The sequence below is a fragment of the Oryctolagus cuniculus genome, chromosome 15 (genome assembly GCF_051225735.1).
Source record: "Oryctolagus cuniculus isolate XC-2025 breed Fujian yellow rabbit chromosome 15, ASM5122573v1, whole genome shotgun sequence".
Lineage (NCBI taxonomy): Eukaryota > Metazoa > Chordata > Mammalia > Lagomorpha > Leporidae > Oryctolagus > Oryctolagus cuniculus.
In genome coordinates this window covers 26001973-26021992 of record NC_142881.1, presented here as the reverse complement: position 1 = coordinate 26021992, position 20020 = coordinate 26001973, and the positions used below count along the sequence as shown (strand labels likewise).

The window sequence follows — 20020 nt, the reverse complement described above, 5'->3', positions numbered from 1 at the left end:
CGGTTGCCCCTCTTCCAGGCCAGCCCTCTGCTGTGGCCAGGGAGTGCAGTGGAGGATGGCCCAGGTGCTTGGGCCCTGCACCCCATGGGAGACCAGGAAAAGCACCTGGCTCCTGGCTCCTGCCATCGGATCAGCGCGGTGCGCCGGCCGCAGCGCGCCAGCCGCGGCGGCCATTGGAGGGTGAACCAACGGCAAAAGGAAGACCTTTCTCTCTGTCTCTCTATCTCACTGTCCACTCTGCCTGTCACAAAAAAAAAAGAAAAAAAAAAAAAAAAAGAGTTAAAAAAAAAAAAAAAAACATGCTTATATCAAACTCCATGAAGAAAATCAAGACCCGTTACACTAAAATCATGCTTTGGCGGGGCCAGTGCTGTGGCACAGTAGCACAGCAGTTTAAAGACCCAGCCTGCAGCACTGGAATTCCATATGGGTACTGGTTCAAGTCCTGGCTGCTCCTCTTCCAATCCAGCTCTCTGCTATGGCCTGGGAAAGCAGTAGAAGATAGCTCAAGTACTTGGGCCCCTGCACCCAGGTGGGAGACCCCGAAGAAGCTCCTGGCTCCTGGCTCCTGGCTTTGGATCAGCTCAGCTCTGGACGTTGCAGTCATTTGGGGAGTAAACTAGCAGAATGAAGACCTCTCGCTGGCTCTACCTCTCTCTGTAACTTTGTCTTTCAAATAAAATAAAATAATTCTTCAAAAAAAGTAAGTAAAATCACGCTTTGGCAATTCCCTGGTAGGAAAAACACAAAAACTCTTCATTTGGTTTCTTTTTTTTTTTTTTTTTTTTTTTTTTGACAGGCAGAGTGGACAGTGAGAGAGAGAGAGACAGAGAGAGAGAAAGGTCTTCCTTTTTGCCGTTGGTTCACCCTCCAATGGCCACCGCGGCCGGCGCGCTGCGGCCGGCACAACACGCTGATCCGATGGCAGGAGCCAGGAGCCAGGTGCTTTTCCTGGTCTCCCATGGGGTGCAGGGCCCAAGCACTTGGGCCATCCTCCACTGCACTCCCTGGCCACAGCAGAGGGCTGGCCTGGAAGAGGGGCAACCGGGACAGAATCCGGCACCCCAACCAGGACTAGAACCCGGTGTGCCGGCGCCACAAGGCGGAGGATTAGCCTAGTGAGCTGTGGCGCTGGCTAACTCCTCAATCTTTAAAGCCATTTTTCATAGGTTCCTGTCTTCTTAAAGAGTCTACTTCAAGCCGGCGCCGTGGCTCAATAGGCTAATCCTCCACCTTGCGGCGCCGGCACACCGGGTTCTAGTCCCGGTTGGGGCGCCGGATTCTGTCCCGGTTGCCCCTCTTCCAGGCCAGCTCTCTGCTATGGCCAGGGAGTGCAGTGGAGGATGGCCCAGGTGCTTGGGCCCTGCACCCCATGGGAGACCAGGAAAAGCACCTGGCTCCTGGCTCCTGCCAGGATCAGCGCGGTGCGCCGGCTGCAGCGGCGGCCATTGGAGGGTGAACCAGCGGCAAAGGAAGACCTTTCTCTCTCTGTCTCTCTCTCTCACTGTCCACTCTGCCTGTCAAAAAAAAAAAAAAAAAAAGAGTCTACTTCAACATTAATCTGGTTTCTTTTGAAAGGTATCACTACAAACATATCACTACCCTGTGTTATTCTTAGCTATGCCCTCAGGTATCAGGTGCCTGCCCTGCTAGCTGGTGACCCTAGACTGCTGGATTTTCTCTCTTCCACCTCCTACTCCCCACATCTATCCCTTTAAGGAACTCATCAGTATCATTCCCACCTGGGGCCCCACTCTACACCCAGGCCTGTCTGGGATTAGGCATGGCTCCCCGGGGAGCAAAGTGCATGAGCTTTGTGCAGATCCCAACTGCTCCAAAAGCCTGAGGCTGCTTACAATCCAACCTTCAGCTAAGTGGAGGCCTTCAACATAAACTCACGTTCAGACACAACTCTTCTTACCTCCATAACTGTAGAAAGTATCTTTTTCTCTCACTCCAATGACAGTTCCCAAGATATCTACTTGTTTTATTGGATGCCCATTGTAAAAAAATATACCTAAAATTAAAAACAAAATGATAAAGTCATTCATTGAATGTACAGTCACATTTTCTGCTTCATTAAATGTTAACTGTCCGGGGGGACGTGGAGGTCAATAATCAGTGGTGTCCTTTTTGCTTAGATTCCGGCCCCACAAAATCCAGATGTCTTTTTGTCAAGGGTCATAATTAGAAAGCTTGGCTATAGCTTCTAGGAAGCCAACTGGCATCCCACAGTTTGAGTCCCGGCTCCCCCGCTTCTGATCCAGCTCCCTCATAATGCATCTGGAAGGCGTAAAAGATGGTCCAGGCACTTGGGCCCCTACTACCCATGTGGGAGACCCCAATGGAGTTCCCAGCTCCTGGCTTCAGCCTGAGTCAGTCCTGGCTGTTGCGGCCAGCCGGAGAGTTCACTCATAGCAGCTAGGAGATCTCTTTGTCTCTTCCTCTCTCTCTTTCTGCCTTTCAAAGACATAAATAAATAAATCTTTTAAATAAAGAAATAAACTTGTTCTAATGCAGGAAAGAAAACCAATATTGACTGCCTTCTAGAGTTGGTGAAGCTGATTTCCACCTGTGAAAATGAAGTGTACCTCCATATAGAAGGCTCACAGGGGTGTGAAAACTGTCATCAAGTGATGGGACCAAAAACAGCACTGTGTTTTGAGCAACCGGAAAAGGAAATAGAGGAAACTACAGAAAGACTTCTTTTGCTTCTAAACTAGTGCTTTTCCAAGCAGTCATAATTTCTATGAAGTAGTAAGAGCACTTTAAAAAAAAAAAAAAAGTAGGTCATACTTAGATTACAAAATACCCTGAGGCCAAGAGATTTTTTTCTATAAAGACTCACTTTTTTATTTATTTGAAAGACAGAGTTATAGAGAGAGGTAGTGACAGAGAGAGAGGTCTTCCATCCGATGGTTCACCCCCCAGATGGCCGCAATGGATGGAGTTGTGCCAATCTGAAGCCAGGAGCCAGGAGCTTCTTCTGGGTCTCCCACGTGGATGCAGGGGCCCAAGTACTTGGGCCATCTTCTACTGCTATCCCAGGCCATAGCAGAGAGCTGGATTGGAAGAGGAGCAGCTGGGACTAGAACTGGCACCCATATGGGATGCCAGCACTTTAGGTCAGGGCTTTAACCTGCTGCGCCACAGTGCCAGCCATGGCCAACAGATTAACAACTCAACAACTCTTTGGGGCTGGCACTGTAGCTTAGCAGTTAAAGCTAATGCCTGCAGTGCCAGCATCCCATATGGGCGCTGGTTCGAGAACTGACTGCTCCATTTCTGATCCAGCTCTCTGCTATGGCCTGGGAAAGCAGTAGAAGATGGTCCAAGTGCTTGGGACCCTGCACCCTTGGGAGACCCGGAAGAAGCTCCTGGCTCCCTGGCTTCAGATAGACCCAGCTCCGGCTGTTGCCGCCAACTGGGGAGTGAACCAGCAGATAGAAGACCTCTTTCTCTCTGCCTCTGCCTCTCCGTAACACTGCCTTTCAAATAAATAAATCTTTTAAAAAAATAAAAAAGAAAACTTCTCTTTTTAAAATTCTATGAGGGAGGGCCGGCACCACGGCTCAATAGGCTAATCCTCCGCCTGTGGTGCCGGCACACCGGGTTCTAGTCCCAGTCGGGGCGCCGGATCCTGTCCTGGTCGCTCCTCTTCCAGGCCAGCTCTCTGCTGCGGCCCAGGAGTGCAGTGGAGGATGGCCCAAGTGCTTGGGCCCTGCACCCCATGGGTGACCAGGAGAAGCACCTGGCTCCTGCCTTTGGAGCGGCCTCAGCACACTGCTGCAGCGGCCATTGGGGGGTGAACCAACCAAAAAAAGGAAGACCTTTCTCCCTGTCTCTCTCACTGTCCACTCTGCCTATCAAAAAACAACAAACAAACAAACAAAAAAACAAAAAACAAAAAAATTCTATGAGGGTGCATAAACAGTTCATGGAAAGGGTTAGCAGGTAAAGCAGCCACCTGCTGGACCCTCTCCCTTGGGAGAGGCATGCATCTGAAGGAGACTTGGTAGTTTGGAGACCATCTCCAGAGTCACCGTGAGGGCCCCAAGCTGAACACACCAGTGCCTCATGAGGGAAAGGGTTTGGATCAGTGTCACCCCTAAAGGAGAGCTACTCTCATCCAGGCACACATGGATTGACAGGGGATGGGGGACAAAGTGGCTCCACAGAAAACCCATGGAATGTTAAGACCCTTAAGATGGGGAACAGAGCTGGACAAAAGGTGTTCTAGCTGGGTTGAGGTCAGGAAAAGGCAGTGAGAAGACTGGAGTGATGGCACAAGACAACCACATCTCCAAGTCACCTGTCCTCCGATGTTACAAACTCATTGGAAATCCAAATTTTTAAAATGTATCTGAAAAACCTAATAAAAATACTTACTCGAAAAAAAAAAGCAAGCCCCTCAAGCTTTCATCATGCGGACAACGGCCTGTCTTCAAGGACAGACATGGTTACTTCAATATGCAACAAAATCCTTTTAAGCCCAAGTGACGAAAAAAAAAAAAAACCTTAAAGGCAGCACAGAACAATGGAGAACTGCAGAAGAAAATAACAGATGGTTTGAATAAAAACCTCAGAGCAAACTGGCGGAGGAGGAAATATACTGCTTAGAAATATGGAAGAAACTTCTCCGTGTACATGGGAACACGAACTCTGTGTATCAAATGCACACCCCTACAAGAAAATGGCTAAAGACACGGAAAAATAAGCAAACAGAACACATTATCCTATCAGTCCAAGACTCTGTAACAGAAGAGTGCAAAAGACAGTTGGATGGCAGCTCTGTCACTGTGAAAGTTTGATAAGATAAGAAAATGATCACAACAGGCCAATACTGGCTGACATCAAGTTCATGCTCTGGTCTTTCCAAGGGGCCCTTGGGCTCTTGTTTCTCCACAGGCAGCCCTCAGCACCCAAAAGCGCTAGTGGGCAGCCTGGATTACCAGGTCCCCAGGAAGAGGAGGATTAAGGATCAACAGCCTCAGGCAGTTTCAATTCAGATTTCAAGCAGCTGACCCCAAACATCCACAACCACAGCAAGGCATTTGCCTATTTCCTCTTTTTAAAAGTACTCCGGAGGGCCCGTGCTGTGGTGTAGAAGGTCAAGCCTCTGCCAGCAGGGTCAGCATCAACATGGGTGCTGGCTGAGTCCCAGCTACTCCACTTCCGATCAAGCTCCCTGCTAATGCACCTGGGAAAACAGTGGAAGGAGGCCCAAGTGCTTGGGTCCTTGCACCTACATGGGAGACCCGGAAGAAGCTCCTGGCTCTGAAAGTACTTTGGACTGATCCCTTTTTAATTGAACTGTTATTTAACCTTTGCAATAATTGCTTCTCCTGAAGTTTGCTAGCATTAAAATGCTTAAGATAGTATTTTTCAAAAAAAAAAAATATATAATTCTTGTGCATATAGTCCTCACTCAGTAATTCAAGAGGATTGTTTCCAGGATCTCCTGCCCACACCAAAACCCATTTATGTTCAAGTCCCTTATTTAAAATGGCATAGTGTTTGCCTATAATATACACAATTCTCCCATTTACTTTAAACCATCTCTAGATCACTTATAATATATAACACAATATAAATGCTACTTAGCTGGTAAAAGAACAATGACAAGGGAAAGATTCTGTACATGGTCAGCACAGACTTGATTTTTTTCACAAAATATTCTTGATCCAGAGTTGGCTGAATCTGCAGATGCAGAACTCATGCACATGGAGGGCCAACTGGTCATCACTCTGTTCCACTGCGCCAGCTACCATCAGTGTAAGTACTGGATGTTGATTTAAATCACAGACTCAGCTTTATTTAACTCACCATTAATGTTTGATATGACAGAGATATTTAAAACCATAAGGCTGTTTCTGTATGTTATGGGGATGTTATTCTTATAAACTGATTTTTTAAAATGAAAACAAAACAGAAAACTAAATCTAAACACCACCACTATTTGTGGGCCGGTGTTGTGGCATAGCGGGTAAAGCTGCTGCGTGCAATGACTGCATACCATATGTGTCGCTCCCCCTCTTCGTGGAGGAACGACACTGAACCCTGCGCTGTTCTTTCGTCTGCTCGGCCCTCCCCGGGTTTGCTGCTGGTTCTTCCCGGGTTGGCTACCGACCCTTCCACCTCCGTGGAAGGGCAGTTCCCCCTGCCACATTCCCCACTTCCGCGGGGGAGCGGCACACCGCCGGCCGGCTCTCTCGGGGGCTGCACAGGTGTTCCCCTTAGATGTTCCTCTTAGATGTTCCTGGTGCATGCCGTCTCTCTCCTCCTTTATAGTCCTCCTCCGTCAATCCTAACTCGGCTGCCCACACGCCGAGCACGCTGCTCTCCAATCAGGAGCAAGTCCTACAGTTTATTGGCTGAACTGGAGGCAGCTGTGTAGAAGCTGTTTTCTCCTCTCCCAGCGCCATATTGTGGGAGAGCAGATGCATAGAATAAGTCTTAATTCCAGTAACTTAGTCTAGTCCGAGTTGCTCCCCACACATATGGATGCAGGTTACAGTCTTGGCTCCTCTACTTCCAATCCAGCTCCCTGCTTATGGCCTAGGAAAAACAGCAAGTGCCTGGGCTACTGCCACCCACATGGGAGACCCAGAAGAAGCTCCTGACTTCTGGCTTCTGTCTGGCCCAGTCCTGGTCACTGCTACCAGTGAACCAGCAGATAGAAGATTTCTCTCTTTCTCTCAGTCTCGTCCTCTCTCTCTGTGACTTTCAAACAAATAAATAAATCTTTTTTAAAAAACCACTGGCCGGCACCACAGCTCACTAGGCTAATCCTCCACCTGCGGCACCGGCACCACGGGTTCTAGTCCCGGTTGGGATGCCGGTTCTGTCCTGGTTGACCCTCTTCCAGTCCAGCTCTCTGCTGTGGCCTGGGAAGGCAGTGGAAGATGGCCCAAGTCTTTGCGGCCTGCACCCCCATGGGAGACTAAGAGGAAGCACCCAGCTCCTGGCTTCGGATCAGCACAGCGTGCCAGCTGTAGCGGCCATTTGGGGAGTGATTCAACGGAAGGAAGACTTTTCTCTCAGTCTCTCTTACTGTCTAACTCTGTCAAAAAATAAAACAAAAAAACCACCACTATTTCTATCAAACTCTACAATATTTTTATTAGTTTAATCCCAAATTCAAAGAGTTAGGGGAGCTGAATTCTGTCACTAACTATGCAGTTAGGTCAAACCTCACAGGTTAAGAGCATGGTCTCCCACAAAACTGCCCCCACTTCAGTCACCAGACCTCAAGCCCCTTGCACTTCTGACCAAGTGGGGGCCCCTACAACACCTTCAGGTTTGATAATATTCTAGACCCACTCACAGAAATCAGGAAGGTGCTACACATTTATGGTTTCATAATAAAAGGTATGAATCAGGACCACCTAAATGGGCAGCACAGGGCAAGGTACGGAGGGTCCAAATACAAAGCTTCTGCGTATTCCAGATGTATCACCAGTGTCTGATGACCAACCAGGGGAGCTCCTCCAGGCCTCGGCATCCAGAGTTCTATAGGGGTTTCCTAATGTGGGCATGACAAACTGAACCTGCTCAATCTGCTGTCCTACCAAGGGAATGGGCTGAAAGGACCCGGCTCATTCTGAAACTATCCAGGGGCCCAGCAAAAGGCACCTCATTAGCATAAACTCAGGTTCGGTTCAAGGGGCCGCCTGGACACTCCAAGGACCAAAGACAAAGGGCAGCTAAAGTCATCAAGACACATCTGTTTCAAGTTTTGTCAGTTTTTGGTTAATTTTTTTTTTTTACCTTTTGTTATTTTGAATAACATATTCTTTGCTGTTTAAACAATTTTAAATGTTATGTGGTCAACAGTTTTCTCTTTATGCTACACCAAACCCAACAACAACAAACTATAAACCCAGACTAGTAGCATTTCCACTCCTCAGATCCCTCACACAGTCAAGAAGTTCATGCTATAAAATTATGGCTGATGTCTGATCTAATCATGAGGTTGCATTTTTTAAAGACACATCTGAAACATTCTTACCCGCGACGAAGCAAAGATCACCAGCGCCAGCTTCCACTGGTTTGTTTTTAATACATCATAAAGCCCTTTGCCCTCAGGAAGCATTAAGCCCCTGTCATGTCCCTAATGTTTGCTTGCACACCCACAGCTTTTTAACCAAGGCTGGCATTTGGTGTGAATTAATGTCTTCCTGAGATGAGCTGTGATGAATACCAGATTGTTCTGGAAAACAGAAATGATGATGTTGGCTGCTTTCCAAGGGCAAAAACAACAACAACAACAACAAAAAACCCAGACCATTTTCAACAATAATTAGGAAATAAAGGTATGGTGAAAATCTCTACAGAAGGCTTTAGTGTAAGGTCAGCCAAGTCCATCTGTACACACAACTGGAAACACAAAGGCTCATCTCATGAAAACTGTGCACGCTGGAGGTTCTCGGCGGCTTCTGACTCACGGCTGCTCTCCAGAGAGCCCTGGCCTGCAAAGCTTCACTCAATAAGGCAGAGTTTAACAAACTTCTCAGACAGCACAGCCAACCCTGAAGACTCACAACTACGCCCATTATTCAAATGTACCCCCCAAACTATGTTACAGTTTCAGGCATTAGGAGCCTGTCTTTAGTAACCACCACTGTAACACAAGTTTTTTGGCTTCTGGTTTTTGTTTTAAACTTTACATTTATGTTTCATGGCTTCAGTTACTTTTTTTTTTTTTTTGAAGATTTTATTTTACTTGAAAGTCAGAGTTACACAGAGAGAGAAGGAGAAGCAGAGAGAGAGAGAGAGAGAGAGAGAGAGAGGTCTTCCATTTGCTGGTTCACTCCTCAGTTGGCCACAATGGCCCGAGCTGTGCCAATCCAAAGCCAGGAGCCAGGAGCTTCTTCCAGGTCTCCCATGTGGGTGCAGGGGCCCAAGCACTTGGGACATCTTCCACTGCTTTCCCAGGCCATTGCAGAGAGCTGGATCAGAAGTGGAGCAGCTGGGACTTGAACCAGCGCCCATATGGGATGCTGGCACTGCAGGCGGCGCCTTTCCCACTACACCACAGCGCCAGCCCCATCTTCTATTACTTTTCTTTTGAGAAGAAAGGGGGTGCTTTCATCCACTGGTTCCTTCCCTATATGCCCTCACAGGGTGAAGCAGAGGGCTGGGAACTTAATCCACAACTCCTGCATGGGTGGCAGGGACCCCAATTACTTGAGCCATCACTGGTGACTCCCAGAGTCTGCACAGCAAGAAGCTGGAGTCTGAAGCTGAAGCTCTGTAAAGAACCCAAGTGTTGGGGCCAGCACTGTGGCGTAGCGAGTAAAGTCACCGCCTGCAGTCCGGCATCCCATACGAACGCTGGTTTGGTCCCGGCTGCTCCTCTTCCTATCTCGTTCTCTGCTATGGTCTGGGAAAGCGACAGAAGATGGCACCAGCATGGGACACCCAGAAGAAGCTCCTGGTGCCTGGCTTCAGATAGGCACAGCTCCAGCCAACTGGGGAGTGAACCAGCAAATGGAAGACCTCTCTCTCTTTCTGCCTCTCCTCTCTCTGTGTAACTCGGACTTTCAAGGAAGGAAGGAAGGAAGAAAGGGAAGAAGGGAGGGAAAGAAAGAAACCCAAGTGTTGGGATACAAGAAATGGTGTCTTAACAGCTGGTCTAAAGGCCAATCCTAAAGGCCCACTCTATATCAGGCACTAGAATTACAATGGACTGCAATTGGCCAGCGCCACGGCTCAATAGGCTAATCCTCCGCCTTGTGGTGCTGGCACACCGGGTTCTAGTCCCGGTCGGGGCGCCGGATTCTGTCCCTGTTGCCCCTCTTCCAGGCCAGCTCTCTGCTCTGGCCAGGGAGTGCAGTGGAGGATGGCCCAAGTGCTTGGGCCCTGCACCCCACGGGAGACCAGGAGAAGCACCTGGCTCCTGCCTTCGGATCAGCGTGGTGTGCCGGCCGCGGTGTGCCGGCCACGGTGGCCATTGGAGGGTGAACTAATGGCAAAAGGAAGACCTTTCTCTCTCTGTCTCTTTCTCTGTCCACTCTGCCTGTCAAAACAAAAAAACAAACAAAAAAAATGGACTGCAATTACAAAAGTAAACAAGACACAAGACATGGTATCCTTCCCTGCAGTGACCTTACCTTGTTCTGATTCTAACTCAGAACAAAAACAACCCAGCTAGAAAATCGGGCAGGGTTAATCCCCATCTTTGCAAAGAAACCTAAGCTTTACAGAAGGTGAGTCACATGCCAGGTCAGGTCAGGGCCACAGTGAGGAAAGGGGCCAGGCCTACAATCAACGCCTGGCACAGGCCCAGAGAAAAACTGAGCAGTTTTAAATCCGAAAGACCCTGAATACATAGGAAAATATTCCTCCGTACAAACACCCCAAGCATCTATTCTTTTTTTTTTTAATGGCAGAGAGATGATCTCATTCGAGGGTCCAGGCTAGATTATATCCAAAGCCTGTGTCAGGGAAGGCTCTCCTGTAAGGCCCTCAACTCCAGCTGCCCGCAGCGTTGGGGCAGAAAGAGGTCTTGCGTCTGCAGCCCAAGACATTCCTCAGGCTGACCAGCCACATACCTGGCACTTGGCGGGACTCCTTCATAGCCAGGATATCCCTGACGTAGAGCTTTGCAAAGGCCAGAAACACAGGATCCAAACCCCACAGGAGGGCAGGGGTCTCCTCTTCACACGGGCTGGATTCAGACTGCATCGGGCTGGGCTGAGGCATCCAGCTTCCCCAAAAGGCTCTACGGCCGTGGGCCTAGGACCTAGGCGACACAGAAAGCAAGGCGTCTAACGTGGGCGAAACTAACAGGGCCGGAAGCTGTTCACAGGCCAGCATCCCGACTCGGGGGTGGGGGGTAGGGAAAAGGATGGGGGTGGGCTCAACTCTGGGTTCCCAGATCTGTCAGGCTGCATGCCAAGGGTTATGGAAAAGGCGTTCCTCGTGGGTGGACCCCCGAGCTCCTTCAGGGCTCTCCCACTTCAAACCGGCTAAACCCCATGATTCCTCATAGGGGAGAATCGTCCATACAAACGTACCCTGAACCCACTTTAATGGGAGGGGTCCAGGGAGGAATGGAAACCCGCCTAGCCACTGTCTTGGGGAACAGTAGGTGGATCAGGTCGTCTCCCTGCCCTTGCACCATCCGCTTTTGGAGATGAGGGGAGAAAAAAAAAAAGGAAACAAAAAGCGGGCCCGCGGTAGCACTTCCTAACGCCTCCGCGCCGCCGCCCGCAGCAGCCTGGGACGCCGGGGCCCCGCCCTTCCGGCGCGCGAGCAGATGGCCGAGGTCGAACCTAGGGTTCCGGCCCCACACCGCCCTCTCCGCGGGACCAACCTGCTCTCCCGGCCCGCCAACTTCCTTCCTGCAGCCGGGACCTTGCGACGGCCCGCCCACTGCGCCGCGGCCCCGCCCACTGCGCCGCGGCCCCGCCTCGCGCTCTGCTCCCGGTGGCGGTGGCGGGGCTGCGCGGTGGAGGATTGACTCGGGCCGCCTGAGGCCCCGCCCCCGGCCTGGCCTGAGCCCACTCTCGGGTCCGAAATCTCCGTGGCCCCAAAGCCACCCCCGAAATTCCGGCAGGCCCAGCTCCTCCCTGCCATTGTCCCTTTTACCCCGCCCCCGCGCTAGTGGCGGGATTCTGAACCCGGATCTCCCAGAGGGTGGGACAAGATCTGTTTGTTTTACTTCCTCACATATTAAAAGAACAACAAAACGCAGCGCCCAAAGCAGGATTGCGTTGTGCTGTAGGTTAACTGTTTGCTTACTGTTGTCAGAGGATCCGCTGACACAGTGGAGATAGTATCGGTATCTAAATTTGAGCCCTCCAATGAAGCTGAGGTCATGCTCTGCCCCAAACAAGCCTGTGCGAGATCATCCTAATACAGTTTGTCTCATTCCTTACTCGGTCCGCCGTCTGGACTGCTGCACCCATGAAGAACTTCGAAAAGCAAGGCATGGCCGCCCTCATGGTGCCTGGCCCCTAGCAGTCCGAATTTAAGCCGAGAAAAGATAAACTTTGCTCCACACCCGCGCGTACATGGTGACATTATTGGGGATGGCAAGAGTTCTTCCTGGGGCCGGCTAAAGCAGCCGCCTGCAGTGCCGGCATCCTATATGGGTGCCACAGGTTCAAGTCCCAGCTGCTCCATTTCCGATCTAGCTCTCTGCCACGGCCTGGGAAAGCAGTAGAAGATGGCCCAAGTCCTTGGGCCCCAGCACCCACGTGGAAGATCTGGAAGAAGCTTCAGGCTCCTGGCTTTGGATCGCCCAGCTCTGGCCGTTGTGGTCATTTGGGAAGTGAACCAGTAGATGGGAGACATCGCCCTCTCTGCCTCTGCTTCTGTAACAATGCCTTTCAAATAAAAAAATATTTTTTAAAAGAAGAATTCTTCCTAATTCACATGCAATTGTTTGCTAGGAAGCTGGAAATTAGCCTATGTTTGTGTGAGAGAGACCTGAAGAAAAGAGCATCTGCAGGGGCCGGCGCTGTGGCATAGCGGGTAAAGCCACCACCTGCAGTGCCGGATCTCATATGGGCTCCTGGCTGTTCCACTTCCGATCCAGCTCGCTGCTATAGCCTGAGAAAGCAGTGGAAGATGCTAGCACTGTAGGTGGCGGCTTTACCAGCTAAGTCACAGTGCCATCCCCAAGACCCTGACAACTTTAGAAGTGGTCTCAAACAGTGGCAGGAGTCTGGTCACCCTGAGGAGGCCAGTGGTCACCAGAGCTCATTGCTAAACTATTTATCAGAGAAGGAACTTTAAGTAACTAGAATGGAAACTATGTGTCATTAGAACCAGGGCATTTAATTACCTCCCTGAACAACCTAAGAAGCTAAAAAACCAGAGTCCTAGGTAATGGACAGTCCCAATTGCACTGTATTGGGCCCGTGGAGGGTAAGAGTTTGTCAGAAGACCTCTCTCTGACCAGAGGCAGGCTCTCTTCAAGGACACAGCCCAGCAGGACAGGTGTTTCTGGCACACCTGTCAGGTGGGGGAGAGACAGGTTGGGTGACATTTTCCTGACTGCCTACATCTGCTCCAGGGTGGAACCCAAGAAGAAAGTCCCCACTGGGCGTGCTCAGAGCCTGAGCTGTCTTCAGGAAAGACTCTCAGGGCTTCCAGGGGTACCGGGCTGGAGAGCAGAGCCCCGGGACTCCAGCTTCCTGCAGCCAAGGTGGAGGAGGGGCCGTCTCCCAGGTGATGTCAGCAGGGCACAAGCCTCTGATGTCATCTTTCATAGAAAAGGGAGGACTCCCAGGAGTCTACGGGGATTCTTTTGATCTGAAACTCAAACCTGAAGGCGTCATTTACAGCTGAAACCCGAGGTGAGGTGTGAACAGAACTTCAGACTGCAGAAGCATTTAGGGGAGTTTGGAGGCTCCTCTTCCTCTCAGCCTCCTTCCCCGCCAGGCTCCTGCCTGGGTGCGAGGCTAGGCCCTTCTGAAGCCTGCAGCCCCACGGCCAGGCTCTTCAGCTTGGGATTCCACCGCGCACCCAGCAGATATCTCAAAACTCAGCACTTAATGCTAGCGACACTTGCTACGGCTTCTCCATGTGAAGCAACTTGGTCTCTCAGGCCTTTCGGACAGAGTAGACGATCTTTTCCAGAAAGTTAAGATTTTAGCAAGTTTCCCTGGAAAGCGAGGAAATTGAACGGGTATCTCATAAAGGTCACTACTGGAACGTCGCTATGGAAGTCATTACCACTGTCAGTTGTCCAAGTCAGAGAAGTCGAGGGTTTCAAGGGCACCTCCCTCTCTCTCACCCCGAGACACACTCAGTAGTGAATACCTGGCAGTTTGCTTCCTAAATATGTTTTCTTAATTTAGTCCCTTCTCCCTGTTCCTGAGCCACTCCAGTTGCCTGGATCACTGACACTGCCTTCTAACCAGTTCCTCTGCTTCCAGCCTGTCCTCCCTCCAACTTACTGTCTACACTGCTGTCAGGATGACCCTTGTGAAATGCAAATTAGGGGCTGGTGTTTGGCCTGGAGGTTAATATGTCTAGGTCAGAGTACTGGGGTTAGAGTGCTCTGTCAGTGCCCAGTTCCAGCTTCCTGCTAGGGCAGACCCCAGGAGGCAGTAGGTGATGGCCCAAATAGATGCTTCCTGGCCATCTATGGGAGAGACCTGGATTGTGTTCCTGACTCCTAACTTCTGCCCAGGTTATGGGCATTTTTATGGGCATCTGGGGAGTGAACTAGCAGATGAGATACCTCTCTGTCTCTACATCTGGAATAGATAAATAAATAAAAACTTTAACGTGAATTAGACAATGTTACTCTTTTGTCTAACATATTTCAATAGTTTTCTGTAATTAGTAAAGTAAAATTCAAAGTCCTTGCATTTCAAACCAGCTCCCTCTGGCCTGGCCACAATCTACTTCTCCAGGCTCATCTCCCCCAACTCCCTCAAATCTTGCCTAGACTCCAGGCCAGTATCTCATCACTCTTCTGAGGGCCACTTCCTCAAGATGTTGATGAAAGTCTGGCCAAAGAAGTTTGGATTGAAGCCCATTATATGGATTTAAACACAGTAATGTGTACTGAGAATATCCTTTTTTTATAAAATATTTATTTATTTATTTGAAAGGCAGAGTTACAGAGAGAGAGAGAGAGAGAGATCTTCCATCTGCTGGTTCACTCTCCAAATGACCTCAATGGTCCAAGGCTGGGCCAGGCTGAAGCCAGCACCCAGGAGCTTCTTCTGGGTCTTCCACATGCGTGGCAGGGGCCCAAGCACTGGGGCTATATTCTGCTGCTTTCCCCAGGCCATTTAGCAGGGAGCTGGATAAGAAGTGGAGCAACCAGGACTTGAACCTATGCCCAAATGGATGCCAACATAGCAGGGGGCAGCTTTCCCTCCTACACCACAACACCAGCCCTGTGTCCTGAGAATATCTTAAGAAAGGAATGGGATGCATAATATTTGAGCACCAGACTATTAACATATTATGGAATTCAATTTGGGAAATACAACTGGAGGTTTTTGGAACAATTTATAGTTTCTAGAATATGCAATATTCTCTTTTACTACTCTCACTCTGCTTGGGATGTTATTCATTTACTAATTAATTACAAAAATCAACTGTTCTTTACATGTTGGATGCACACAAGAAAGTACTGTATGCTGGGTATGCAGAAGGAAAAGAAGCTCTGGGTGAGTAATGACATGGGTTTTTTGTTGTTGTTGTTGTTTTTTTTTTTTTTTTTTTTTTTTGACAGGCAGAGTGGACAGTGAGAGAGAGAGACAGAGAGAAAGGTCTTCCTTTTTGCTGTTGGTTCACCCTCCAATGGCCGCTGCGGCCAGCGCATCACGCTGATCTGAAGCCAGGAGCCAGGTGCTTTTCCTGGTCTCCCATGCGGGTGCAGGGCCCAAGCACTTGGGCCATCCTCCACTGCACTCCCTGGCCACAGCAGAGAGCTGGCCTGGAAGAGGGGCAACCGGGACAGAATCCGGCGCCCCGACCGGGACTAGAACCCGGTGTGCCGGCGCCGCTAGGCGGAGGATTAGCCTAGTGAGCCGCGTTGCTGGCCGACATGGGGTTTCAAAAAAGAATTAAGAGTAATTTTATTCCCCGTTTCTTGTCTTAACTTCTTTCAAAGGCACGGGATTGTATAAAGCAATAATTATGAAACCCCATGTCATTATTACTTCCGCTGCTCTTCCTTCCTCCATGGAGGCATAGGCAGTCCCAAAGGAGTGAGCCCCTTTGAAGGGGACTGAGTTGCTGCTGGTACAACCTGCCCTGACTCAATAGAACATCAGCATCAAACAAGCAGCAGGCGGCAAGAGGAATGGGAGCAGCCCTGGGCCAGAGTGCCAGGGACTCCCATTGTTCATGCGTGAAGCGCAGTCGTTGTTCAAGCATAGCTGCTTTTCATGTGTATCTCTGATCTATCCTCAGGGTGCTCAAGTGGTTGTGTTAGTCGACTTTGTCCAGATTTAGGGTTACGTTTGGGGGAGATAAATTGCTGAGCTCCTCATTCAGCCATGACGGGAAGTCCCTGATAGTCAGGCTTTTAGTTACCAGCAGCTTCGTATTGTATCAGGAGGAATAAGGTGGCTCTAAAATAAAGGGCAAAGGACTGAACGCTAGGACAGTTCAGAAATGGATTGGAAAAAACAGTCATTCTCCATCTGTTCTGTCTCCTGGAGATTGAAAGTGTTTGCTCTGTGAGCAGAAGGTGTGGCGAGAACCGGGAGCACAACTCACCTAGAGCACTTCGTGGAGTGGCAAATGACCATGGCCGTGGCTGAGGGGGGATGACCTCCATGGCCTTACAGTTAATGCCAGTAACTCCTCCTTCGTGCCCAGAAGATCGAGCTGACTGAACTTGACACAAAGGTTAGGATGACCTTTGCAAAGATGAAGAGAACAGGAACTGATAGACATTCATTTCGGAGAGCAGGGAATGACCTTGTCGTTGGGAAAATGTGTCCCAGAAGCCTGGAATGAGAGCATGAGAAAGAATTCTCACAGAACGTTAAACTCCTGTATCTTGAAGAAAATCAAATGATGGTTGCCGGGGGCTAGGTAGAGGGAGGAATGTATTGTTTAAGGAGTACAGAGTTTCCATTTTGCAAGATTGAAGAGTTCTAGAGACGGGAGGTAGTCATGGCTGCCCAAAGCGTGAATATACTTAACACCACGGAATTGTGCACTTAAAATTGGTTAAAATGGAACATTTTATGTGTGTTTTATTGAAATTTTTAAAATTGAAAAAAAAAGGATTGAAAAGTTTTCCTAAAGGTTTTTCTTTTTTTTTAAGTGCACCTTAGGGCAATGCTGAGCCTGGTTTGTGGAGTCGTGCTCCTAAAGAGGTGAGTGGAAAGAGGCAAACCTTTGTTCTCCTCGAGGCTAAGGCGTACACCCGCTCTTCTGAGAAAGCCCAGGACTGCGGCTCTGACATGACAGGCGTCCTTACAGGGGCCAAGCTGGCAGCCAGCCACCAGGGTGTGCACCAGCTGGAAGACACCTGGGTCTAATTCTCACATTTCTCTTGTCCTAGAGATGCTGCAGAGCTTGTAAGGCCTTTGGATCTGGGTAAGTTTTATGTTTAGGAGAAATTGGATTCATAATCATAATAATAGGCCAGGACAAAAGGACTTATAAAACGCTCAAAAGAAATAATAGCTTTTCGTTTTAAGCAGGACCTTTGTAAAAGTCCATAACCTTGATCAGATAAAATGTGTAAGTGTAATTTAAAAAGTAATTTGAAATGATAATGTATTATCCAATTATTTTTTTAAAAATGTTTAATTTATTTGAGAGAGATGGGAGAGCTTCCATTCTGTGGTTCACTCCTCAGATAGCTGCCACAAACGGGGCTGGGCCAGGTTGAAACCAGAAGCTGGGAACTCAGTCTGGGTGGCAGGGATCCAACTACCTGACCCATCAGCTGCTGTCCCCAGGGTGTGTCTTAAGCAGGAAGCTGGAATCAGAAGCAGAGCCAAGACTCAAACTCAGGTACTCCCACGCATCATCTTAACCACCACGCCAAATGCCTGCCTCTCCCATTTTTTATTATTGAGTCCATATTCGTTAATAACAAAAGTTGTTTTTAAATTAGCATCCCTTAAATCTCATAAATGTAGGGTTGAGTGAAAGAAGCCAGAGAATAGAATACATAGTACATGGTTATTTTTTAAAAGATTTATTTAGTTATTTGAAATCAGAGTTACACAGAGAGAGGAGAGGCAGAGAGAGAGAGAGAGAGAGAGAGGTCTTCCATCCGCTGGTTTACTCCCCAATTGGCCGCAGTGGTCAGAGCTGCGCCAATCCGAAGCCAGGAGCCAGGAGCTTCTTCCGGGTCTCCCATGCTGGTGCAGGGGCCCAAGGACTTGGACCATTCTCTACTGCTTTCCCAGGCCATAGCAGAGAACTGGTTCTGAAGTATAGCAGCTGGGTCTCGAACTGGCTTCCATATGGGATGCCAGCGCTTCAGGCCAGGGCATTAACCCACTGCGCCACAGTGCCAGCCCTAATATATGGTTCTACTTGTATTTATATAAAGTACAAAACCAGACGAAACTGTTCTATACTCTGAGAGGATAGTGGCTATTCTTTGTGGGAATGGCGACTGGAAGGGAGCCAGAAGAGGGCTTTTAGGAGTCCTGGTTATTTGTTGCTTCAGAATCTATACCTATATTACATTTTGATTTAATACTTTTTCAAGTTTGCAAACTTAGTATTTGAAGTGACATGTAAAGTTGAGAGGAATTAAAAAATGAACTTGTTGAGGCAAGCACTGTAGCACAGTAGATTAAACTGATGCTTGGGGTGCCTGCATCCTGGATACGGAGCCAGTTTGAATCCCAGCTACTCTACTTTCAATTGAGCTACCTGCCTATGTGCCTGGGAAAGCGGTGGATAATGGTCCCAGCAGTTAGGTCCCTGCCACGTTCACAGGGGACCAGGAGGGAATTCTTGGTTCCTGTCTCCTGCCTGGCCAGAACCCGCTGTTGTGGGCATTTGGTAGTGAATCAACGGATGAAAGATCTTTCTCTCTTTCTCACTCTGCTTTTCAAATAAAGATTAAAAAATAATTTTTTTTAAAAAGTGAACTTACTAACTTTGTAAGACCTCATATTTGGTGTTCTTGTCACTTGAATAGAAAAATAGATCATTTAAAATGTTAATGGAATTCAGGAGAAGAAATATAGTGCTGTTCTGTCTTTTTCTTCATTACTTGACATGTGCCCACAGGCCCAAGTAACCGTGGCATTTTATAAGCGTTAGAATAAAGCTGGCCAATTGAATAGAATCTTGCTTCTCTTATCAAGTTATAATTCTCCCCAGGGCTACTTTCAATCAAGGAAAAAATTTAACTCCCCAATGATGTCAAAGACAGCACATTCCAGAGGTTAATTAACGAGTCACCCAGAGAAGATGGAGCAGCTATTATGCTGACACGTTCAAGAGCTAATCGGTGCTGATGATGGGATTTGCAGCAGTGCTTGATGTGTGATGGGCTTCAGCCTGATGGGTGACAGCTGCTCTGGCTCCCGATGATCACGGCGGGAGGGGCGGCACGGTGAGTGCTTTCCAATGCGGAGTCTTTTTAGTAGCACCAGAGTGAATCCAATCTGGCAGTGCTGGTTACCCCGCCTGAAAGCCTGCTCCTCCACCCCTTCTTCCCTGATGCAGATCTTACCAGGCCTAACACAATGTCAACTCCAGGCTCCGCTCATTCAGGACGACTAGGGCTGCAGCTGCCGGCTGCTCCCTTCCCCTAACTCCTGGGGGCTGACAGCACTTACTCTTCACTAGTCATCCTGTGAATGTGTACATTGTTTCCCCAACTTGGTGATAAACTATTGAAGAACATGTTTTGTTTTGTTTTGTTTTGTTTTCTGAATCTGCCACAGCCTAGGAGATGATAGACACAAAACTTCAATAGAAAAACTTTTGGAGCAAAATGTTGATAATTGTCTAGCAGCAGGATAGTTACATGTGGGCTTAATTTATTCTTTCTCATTTTGTGTAAATTTGAAAATTCCCTTCATTAGAAGAGCTAGCAAATAAAAATGCAGGATGTTTAAATTTAAATTTCAGATAATTAATGACTATTATTTCTAAAAATTTATATTACATCTTGTTATAATATTGTTCATAATATTTATACCTGCTTAATTTGATCATATGATTTAAAAGTTATTCCTAGTATCATATTTTATTATAATATATTGAAAAAAATAGTATATTTATTATGATGGTGATTATGATGATCCTGTTCCCATGAGGTATCCTTATACTTTAGTTATGTATTTTTTATGTATTTGTTATGTATTTTTTATCTGAAGTACAAATTTAACTATGTGTTCTGTATTTTATCTGGCAACCAAACTTGCTAAGAAATTTGAAAACCCAATCTGTGATTAATTGATGGGTTAAAATAAAGTGGACAGAAGAAAAGCTTCATTGTCACTTAGAGTGTGATCTGGCGTCGCTTGCATCAGAATCCCTCATGCAGCCTGTGAAGAAAGCCGCTCCCGGCAGCCCCCGGCCCCAGCCCAGAGTCACCACTTCAGTC

At 48.3% G+C, this 20020-nt stretch overlaps 1 protein-coding gene and 1 long non-coding RNA gene across 5 annotated transcripts in view; one reads left to right on the top strand and one right to left on the bottom strand.

The window, feature by feature from the left end:
- The window catches only part of STN1 (STN1 subunit of CST complex), a 49244-nt gene extending 37786 nt beyond the window's left edge, over positions 1-11458 (bottom strand). The window contains exons 1-3 of one of the 4 annotated variants that reach the window (XM_008270474.5): positions 11321-11458; positions 10557-10747; positions 1922-2017 (exon numbers count right to left, since the gene is read on the bottom strand). In XM_008270474.5, coding sequence (XP_008268696.3) covers positions 1922-2017; positions 10557-10707 — 247 coding nt within the window. In that variant the 5' untranslated portion in view covers positions 10708-10747; positions 11321-11458. Of the gene's footprint in view, positions 1-1921; positions 2018-10556; positions 10748-11021 lie in introns of all 4 variants that reach the window. The other 3 variants (XM_008270473.5, XM_070057275.2, XM_008270475.5) reach the window with 3 other exon arrangements.
- Positions 11459-12924: 1466 nt separating this feature from the next.
- Positions 12925-19815, top strand: LOC127484236 (uncharacterized). Its single transcript, XR_007911103.3, has 5 exons — positions 12925-13310; positions 15101-15143; positions 16757-16808; positions 16997-17031; positions 18787-19815. It is a non-coding gene; the product is annotated as an uncharacterized LOC127484236 (long non-coding RNA).
- The last annotated feature ends 205 nt before the right edge of the window (positions 19816-20020 follow it).